Source organism: Mus pahari, chromosome 2 (genome assembly GCF_900095145.1).
Source record: "Mus pahari chromosome 2, PAHARI_EIJ_v1.1, whole genome shotgun sequence".
Taxonomy (NCBI): domain Eukaryota; kingdom Metazoa; phylum Chordata; class Mammalia; order Rodentia; family Muridae; genus Mus; species Mus pahari.
The window spans coordinates 127110466-127120292 of NC_034591.1; the positions used below are offsets into that span (position 1 = coordinate 127110466).

General features: G+C 37.6%; 1 protein-coding gene across 2 annotated transcripts in view; it reads left to right on the plus strand.

Moving 5' to 3' along the window:
- Grm7 (glutamate metabotropic receptor 7) overlaps positions 1-9827 on the plus strand; it is an 858724-nt gene that overhangs the window by 567699 nt on the left and 281198 nt on the right. For both annotated transcript variants that reach the window (XM_021189985.1, XM_021189986.2), the window contains exon 6: positions 6180-6380. In XM_021189985.1, the coding sequence (XP_021045644.1) occupies positions 6180-6380 (201 nt within the window). The remainder of the gene's footprint in view (positions 1-6179; positions 6381-9827) is intronic.

A 9827-nucleotide genomic window follows, 5' to 3' on the forward strand; every position in this document is an offset into this window, starting at 1 on the left:
AGTGAGTTCCAGGACAGCCAGGGCTATACAGAGAAACCCTGTCTCGAAAAAACAAAAACAAAAACAAAAACAAACAAACAAAAAAATTCATAGGCTTTGACAGATTTGGACCATCCCTGAATGTTCCAGAAGGATTCAGTACTCCTCACTCCCAGTGGTTGCTATCAATATTGGAACAGAATCAAATATCCAGTGGATAAAGAGTCAGGAGTTAAAGTCATAGTTCACAAGTAACCAGAACTTCAAAGTGAGTAAATATTTGTAGTTGCCTGCTGTGGTTTAAATGTGAAATGCTCTCCACAGGTTTACATTTCAGCTTTGTACTGCAGTTTGTGGAGCTAATTTGGTATAGCCTGAAAACTGTACAAGAGGGATCTATTCAGAAGATGTAGGGTACCATGTACAGGTTCTTGGGAGTGGATTATCCCTGGTCATTCAGTGTCACTATCTTCTTCTTCAGAGCTAGCCGTCCTCTGCCACAGGCATCTTCTGTGATGTACTGTTCAAGTACACAGGGTCAAACAAGGTGAAGCCTCTAAACTGTCTACTGACATATCTCTTTTCTCCCTTAAACTGTCTTTTTCAAGCTGTTTTGTCATAGTGACATAAGCATTTGCCACAGTAGGAAAACACAATTTAACTGATATGTGTGGTTGTTAGTAAATAAACTCCCTCTTCTGGTTCTCTATAACTAGGCTACAGTTTTCAAGTTCTGTTAGTTTGACAAATTTAATCCTGAAGTCTTCCCAGAGCCTTTAGTACATTAATGTACCTGGTAACTCTCCAAGAAATGCATAAAGCCTGAAGTATTTTTCCAACAATAAAATATTTCATTACCAAAAACAGTTCTATTATTTTTCAAAGAGTTCTTTCTGGGATGAATGTCCATATTAAAGCATGCTAGAAACTGTTCTTCTATATTATTGGACTGAAGTCATTTCATAGTATGAGTTTATAGTGCTCATAATATTTCCAATATTGCCTTTTGTGAGTACTATAAAAAACAGGAAAAATTTGCAAAGTATCATGTTAGAAAATTAATATTAAAGAACGAATAGGCTTATAAAAGAAGCGAGATGGCCCTGTTAGCACAATAAACATGACCTTACAGCATACACACGATGCTAAGAGCTAATCGATGGACTTGCTGTAAAGTTCTCTTAACACTGATTTCTGTTTTAAAATTTTTTTGATAAAAAGTTGGAATAAGGTGAAATGTTTATAGCATTATATTACATGCAAAGATAAAAGCCAGTGAGAAATGAATGGAAAAAAAAAAAAAACAGTCTAAGAAGCAGCAAAACTAACTGGCTTCGCTGAGACAGAACCCAAAATACACTTAATCATTACTCAAGAGGGCCTAGAGAGATAGCTCAGTAGTTAAAAGCTCTGGCAGTTCTTCTGAAAGATCCAAGTTCGATTCCAAGCACCCACATGGAAGCTCACAAAAGCAAATCACTTCAGTCCCTGGAATTCTGATGCCCTCTTTTTGGCCTCATCAAACACAAGCATGCATGTAGTGCACAGATGTACGTGCAGAAAAAGCACTCACATAAAATAATTGAAAAAAGAACTTCATGAGATAAACATGTAAATATAAATGAACAAACAAAAAAGATACTCAAATTAATAAAATGGTACCTTACATATCTCACTTTAAGTAAAGTTTCTTTCCAAGATATAAAAAAATTGTCATTTTCTAAAAAAATTAATTATTTTATTAATTTACATCCCAAATTCTGACCTTCCTCCTGGTCCCCCCTGAGAATTCTCCACCTCCATCTCTCCTCCCCTTCACCTATGAGAGGGTAGCCCCTTCTTGGGTATCGCCCCACACTGAGTCATCAAGCCTCTGTAGTATTAAAGGCACATCCACTCCTACTGAGGCCAGACAAGACAGCCCTGTACTTCATATGTACTGGGACCTAGGACCAGCCTGTGTATGCACTTTGGTTGTGGCTCACACTCTGGGAGCTTCCAGGTTATTTGACACTGTCTGTCTTCCTGTGTGGTTGCCATCTCCTTCAGTACCTTCCATCCTTCGCCTAACTCTTCCCAACCTCACATTAATGTTTGCCTATGGTTGGCTGCATCTGTGTTAGTCAGCTGCTGGGTAGAACCTCTCAGAGGGCTGCAATGCTTGGCTCTTTTCTGTAAGCACATTATAGAATCATTAACAGTGTGAGGTACTGATGCCTGCCCAAGGGGTGAATCCTTAGAACTAAAGTTACAGATGTTTGTAAACTTCCATGTGGACTAATCTTAGTCCCATGCAATAGGGTCAAGTGCTCCTAACCAGTGAGGTATCTCCCCCCACCCCCAGAATATATTCTCAAGCATGTTTCAGTGATCAGAATTAATAAAGAAAATATTATTATGAAAAATGAATAACTTTTTTATTTGTAAAAAGATACATTAAAGAAAAATACAAACTAGAGGAAATGTTTGCAATTTATTTCTTATCAGTATAATGAATAAATCATTTAAAAAATAGAGGGGGAAATAAGAATTAATTTTTGTAGCAATTGTCTAGATTGTGAACAATTGGCATTCTTTTCCATACAGAGATATTAGAATTTCCATATGAGGAAAAGGCAAGTAATGAACTGCAGAGATGACTGTGTGGGTAAAGTGTTTTGTGCAAGTCTAAGGACCTGAGCTCTAATCCTCAAAATTTAAGCATAACCATGTGCATATCTATAACCTGAGAGCCATGTGGAGCAAAGACTAAAGATGCTCTAGGGCCTACTGGTTCCCAGCATAGCTTCCAGTTAAGTGAGAGGCCCTCTTCTGAAGGAATAAGGCAAAAGTTGTGAGAATAAAATATCTGATGCCCTCCTCTGGTCTCTGTTGTTAGCTATGTGTTTATATGACACAAATACACACAAAGAAAAAAATCATAAATAAAGAGATAACTTGAAGTTGTCCTTCTATATCTGATGATTGCGTATTGAAATTTTTCAGTCTCTTCTGCTGGGGTGGTAGGGAGGAAACAAAATATTTCCTGTCTTGTGGTAGCAAAATGGTCCAGCTCCTCTAGAGGGGAGTTTGTCAGTATTCAACAGCAATAGAGATACATTTACCCTTGCTAAGGCACTTCCATGTTTCAGAATCTATCTCCCAATCAAAAATTGGTCAAAAATGGTACATGGAAACACCACAGAAATAAGCACTCACAGACACACAGACACGACACACACACACACACACACACACACACACACACCACAACATGGCTTTTCATTACACCATAATGAATTTCCTGGATATGTTCTTAGGGCATTCTTGAGAGCACTATTAGTTATTATGAAGTGACAAAAACAATAATTATTCATTGCACTATCATTAGGAGCTAGGAATTTACTTGAAAAAGAAATTAGAGAAGAGTCAAGAGTAGGTAAAGAGCAGTCAGTTTGTGATGATTTTCTGTTAAACTGAAAAAAAGTCTATTCTATTCTACATATAGTTTACAGCTCACACAGGAGGCCATGAGCATGATTTATCTACATGTGATGTGACTGTAGGTTTATAATGTAATAAACTATCTACTACATGAAATATCAATGTGTACTCTTCAGAGGAAAAATAAAAATTTACATAGACATGCTAAATTTTGAATATCTTTTATGGAGATTATACTTCATAATATTAAACACTTTCTCTGGGCACAATGGATCACACCTATAATCCCTGTATTTTAGGAAGTCAAAAATGTAAGATCAGCATGAGTTCTAGAGTATTCTGGCCGACAGAATACTAGAGAGATTATTCTAGGATAACTGGTGCAACAGATTGAGAATCTAGATTTAAAACTCTGACATATGGAGAAAACAATTAAATATTCGAGAAAATTTCTCAGTTAAGAGACCTAAAACTTATTTTAACACAGCACATATTATGAGTCCTCTGTGTGTTTTCAGAAAGAATGTTTGAGGTGATGGAATTTATACTGCTTCATTACAGCACAAATGTGCCCCAAGAAACAATAAGAAATGTTCATGTCAAGTAAAGCATAGTCTTTGGATACCTATTTTTCACATCAGGACAAGACTCATGATATCATGTGCTTAGAGAATTTATAATTTATCTACTTGTGGGTGGGCCAGTAAAATGTCCCAGTAAGCAAAGGTACATGCTTCACAGCCTAATGAGTTTGGTCTCTAGGTCCTATGTCACGGAAGGATAGAATCAACTCTTGCAAGTTCTAGTGACCAGTGCCTAAAGGAGTACACACACACACACACAGACACACACACACACATACGTTCAAGTATATACACATATACATACATGAATATAATTAAAAAATAAATCCGTTATCTGTTTTATGATATATTCATCCATTCCCTTTTTAAGAACGGGTCTCATTTGTGCAAGGTTAGCTTTAAAATCTTGAACTTCGGACGTATACTTCACAAGTGCTGGGTTTACAGGCACCTGCCAACCACCTGATCCGAATATGTAATATAATGCACAAATTATTTAGCATCTGCTAGATGTTCAATGCTCTGCTTTGTCATGGACATAGAAAGGATGCAAATTGTCATGGAAACCTATAGGTAGAGTCTGATAAATGCTGACACAAGGGATAAAATAGAAGTTTGTAATGTTTAATTTGATTGGTAGGCAAAGTATAGGAACTTTGTGCTTACATGTGAAATAGAAAATTCAATCATAAAGCGCAGAAGCCAGGACATAGGTCTTCCTGGCAAAAGAAGACAAAGAATGTGTGCAAAGTCAGGGGAGATTAAGAAGTCATACATATATGGAAGAAATGGGGGGAAATGATGTTACTATGTGTCTTCTAGTGATATCAGAAACTACCCATAATGACTTACCAACATGGTTGGATAAACATGAGCTGGAAAAGGGTAATACAGTGGACATGCAAGAGAGGATGGGAAATGTCTATGAGGCCTCAGTTCTACACAAAGAACTACAGGCGACTCTGTAATGCTGTCAGCAGGAGCAGTAATCTTCCCCAAGGAGAAGTACAGCAATTGTCTATCTAATACCAAATGGTTAGCCCTGAAAATAAATACATACAAATAACATTATGCAGATAGAGTAGCCTGTATTTAGGAATATATACATACATGTATGCATTTAACAACAATTCATGAAAAAGGAGCCCATGAATTTGAAAGAAAGTTATATGGAAGAGTTTAGAAAGAGAAAAGAGAAGGGGCAAATGATATAATTATATTATAATCTCCAAAATTAAAAATATGCAACTCACAAAATGAAAATTGAACTTAGAGAAGCTGCGTAGCTTTTCCAATGTGCACAATAACTGAGCCCTTGTCAGCTGCCACCATGAATGGGCAGATGGGGCAAGCTGAAGAATGACCACCTCTTCGAGTGTGGTCAAGAGAAGAGGGTTACTTCGTATTCTGTGGGCAGTGGAGGGCTGGAGAGAAGTCTGAATGAGTGTTCCATGTGACTGTCAGCTCTGCCATTTGCAGAGATAAACATGAAGAATGAATCATTGATCGGAGGCCCTTAGCCTCACATCCTGATGACAGATAAAGAGATAATAAAACACAAACATTGGCAGTGTACCCAAAACTCTGTGGATTGTCTGAGGTAGAATTGGTAAGACTGTTCCATACATTCTATCTCTGTGTGTGACAGTGGAGAATGAAAGAAAAATAATGAGCTAGAGTTTCTGCTCTGACCACCCGTGTCTTTAGTAATGACCATAGTGGGCACAGGAACACACCAGGAATGCAAGTTTTTGGATGGATAATGAGGTCAGACTTGAAAATCTTTGTGTTCCTGTCTGTCCTGTCCACATTGTCCCTTACAGAGCAAGCAACCATTAAAGATTCTAATATAGACCCCTCACCTCTCCTCAGGGTAAGATAGAAGACATGAAACCCTTGGAGCTGTGGAACACGCTACTGCAGGTACCATGTTGGCTCATGACAAAGGCCATCATGACAAAAGCCCCTTTGAATTCCTGCTTCTAAGGCCTACCTAATGAAACAGTCAGTGTGACAGCCACCAAAGGAAAATTCCATAATTTAGAAAAATAGGATGGGATGGCCTCGGGTGGCTATGTGGCTTGCAGTTTTGACTTCTGGAAGACTGTTATCTTCATTCATTATCAAAAGGAAATGGAAATGTACCATCTCCCTCAACACCGATCTTTGTGTGTTTCTTGTTTTAATGTGCAGGACAGGAGCGAATTGGAAAAGACTCCAATTATGAGCAGGAGGGTAAAGTACAGTTTGTGATCGATGCTGTGTATGCCATGGCACATGCCCTTCATCACATGAATAAGGATCTGTGTGCTGACTACCGGGGAGTGTGTCCAGAGATGGAGCAAGCAGGGGGCAAGAAGTTGTTGAAGTATATCCGCAATGTTAACTTCAATGGTAAGACTCCAATGTCCATAATGTTGGCAATGCTAAGCAATTATCTCTTATTTCATAAGGTACAGAAATTTATGTGATGGCTATGCTATTGACTCAAGTAAGATCAAAACTTGGTTAATTATGTACATTCAAGGGATTCAACCAGTTTGGGGATAGTGAAAAATGAAACTTAGAAAAGAGAACAAAGGACTACATACTAGAGGGCTGTGGTATTGTCTTTAGTTATGTTTTCTCTTGTGCAACAAAACACTGTGGAAAAAAGCAAGTTGGGGAGAAGAGGGATTATTTGGCTTACACTTCCAATTTGTTTATCATTATTGAAAGAAGTCAGAACAGGAATTCAAACGGCAGATCCTAGAGATAGGAGCTCATGCAGAGCCATGGAGGGGTGCTGCTTACTGGCTTGCTTCCCCTGGTTTGCTCAACCTGCTTCCTTATAGCACCCAGGATCACCAACACAAGGATGGTACCACCCACAATGGGCTGACCCTTCCCAGATTGATTGGTAATTGAAAACAAAAACAATGCCTTCCAGCTGGACCTCAGGGAGCACCTTTCTGAACCGAGGCTCCTTCCTCTCTGTTGACTGCAGCTTTTGTCAAGTTGACACAAACCCAGCAAGTACAGGAATGTTCTATTCTTGGAATATAGGTCTTTTACATGAAGCCATCTTATTTCTTTTAATAAGTGTAGGTGACAGAGAAGAGAAAGAGAAACAGAGAGAGATAGAGACAGAGAAAGAGACAGAGAGAAAGGTAAAAAGACAGGAGATGGATGGTTCCAAGATAAAAAAGGATAGTTGAAATTTGCAACACAAACACCTCAGGTCATGATTTACCCTTCAATCTACAAAACCCTGCTATGATAAATTACCAAAAGGAGACTATTAAATGTAAATGGAGAAAATTAATAAATTGTGAATAATGCAGTACACATGGAGATGGGTCTTCAATAATATTTTTCCTATAGTATGAGTCTTTTGATGTCTTTATGCTTTGCATACAAAATTTTAAGGGATTAAATTAAAGTTCATTGTGTGTGCAGTGTAAAATTCAGTAGTTTGTAACAAATAGTTCTACCTGTATCACAAATGACCAACATAACAACATTAAAAGCAATTAAGAAGACAAATATGTACATGTAATTTGGGGAAATAATATTTCTATGAAGCACTAGTGATAACAATTACCATATTCAGGCATTGTACATATCTAATGTCTTAGTTACAGTTTCTGCTGCTGTGATACACCAGAAAAACAAAAATCAACTTGGAGGAAAAGGGTTTATTTAGATTGTGTCTCATAGAATAGTCCACTATACAAGAAAGTGATGGCAGGAACTCAAGGTAGGAATCAGGAGGGAACGACTCTATTCAAGTGCTGCTCACTGACTTGTCTCCCTATGGCTTGCTCAGCCTGCTTTCTTATAAGACACAGGGATACCTCCAAGGGGTTGCATCACTGTCAGTGTGCTATGTTCTCCCATATTGTTCATTAATCAAGAAAATACCCTACATGATTGCCTGCACATAATAAGATGGAGGAACTTTCTCAACCGAAGCTCCTTTTCCCAGATAAATCTAGCTAATGTCAAGTTGACAAACATCAATCCCACAACAAGAAAAGTCAACCAGAGCAGCTAGTAAATATGCATTTGGTAGAAGTTCATAACTTTGATGATAACTTTTGCATAAAATAGAGAAGAGAAATATTAATTATATTATTTATAATGAGATGTGTGTCAGGGAAATAGATTAATAGAAAATGTGTATGATTAAAATTACAGAATCAACATGAATTCATGTACATATGCAGATAGATATTAAATACATATGCGTATGTATGTACCTCATGCTATCTATAGCTGTCTATCTAGAGGTGAAAGAGTGATTGATGGCATCTCAAAATGAATGAGAATAGCTAGTACTAAGGTCTTACTAGAAATATGATTTTCAGTCCAAAGAACCAGAACGCTGTTCAGAAATATTTTTATTTATGTTCTTCATTTTAGGTAAATAAATCAATGTCTAAAAGGGAGAAAATATCTGGCTCACACTTTAAAACTAACATATGGCAAGGACCATTCTATAACTCACATCTCTTTCATATCTGCTATGAAGAATCCAGCCTTCTTTTTGCATAGGAACAAAGATATTGTCTGTTCTTTTGGCTGTTAAGTATGGTTGTACTTCTTCATAGCTTTGTTAGGAAATTCCATTTTCCCTAGGAACTGTTGTGTGGACCAGTAGAGTACACTTCATAATTCTGACCTTCACATTCAAGGAAGCATTGTTTTAATTAGTGGTAATACTCTCTGGAAAGAATCAATACAAAGTCTCCAAGTAGGTCACCGCTTGAGGTGAATGGGAGTCAGGTGGGAGGTAATTTAGAGATATTTTCACCCCTGGTCACCTTTTCCTGCACCATATATACATGCAGAGACTTGAGCACAATCACACTCTAGTTGTCTCTATGTTAATTAATAGGCCTAAATGAAAACATTTCCTAATGTAACTTTAAAGCATTTGGGCTATAATACTATGAATCACTGAATAATTAATTAATCTAGTCAAGACTACACCTGTATCTAGACTTATTCCAAGCAAAGAAATGGAAGCCAGGTGTATACTGTTAAAACGCAATGCCACAAATATTTTTGCTTTCCTCCTTAGAGAAGTGAGACCCATGTTCAATTTATCTAAATATGTCTGTGACTAATTTGTGAGGATATTATGGAATTTCTAAAGTATATAATGACATTGATTACTGAGTGGTCTTTTTGATATATTTGCACTATAAACAACAAACTTTATAGAACCTGCCATGTCAGAAGCAAAGCAAGATGCTACACTCATAGATAAAGGTAAGTGTTCTGGTCATATACAAAGCTAAGGTTTTCATGACAGCCAATTATTTATACAAATAATTCCAAGTTACCTTAGCTGATGCAATGGATCTAGAAACAGCTCTACACTGGCCTGGCTGAAGTATCAAATCCATGTTTTCATTGGCTTTAGGAGTGTGGGTTAGGGCAGCTTGTTGAGCAGAACGATTAACAGAATATGAACAAGTTCAGAAACTAGGGTGCTACATGGCATAGAAAAATGAGAAGAGAAAACCTTTTGTGTAATGCTTTGATGCAAAAAATAATTTTGTCATCTGAGCATCAGGATCCTCAAAGCTTCTCTGTTCTCCAAGAAAAGTGGTTTCTGTCACACATTGGGGTCCAGCTCAGATTTCAGACTTGGCTACTTTCTGAATTGTCTTCTGTTCTCCTGCTCCCTGTTAGATCATAGACTATCTAGTACCCCTCTCTCTTCTCTCTTCTCTCTTCTCTCTTCTCTCTTCTCTCTTCTCTCTTCTCTCTTCTCTCTTCTCTTTTCTCTCTCTCTCTCCTCCTCCTCCTCCTCTTCTCTCCCTGTCTCTCTCTGTCTCTCTTTGTCTCTCT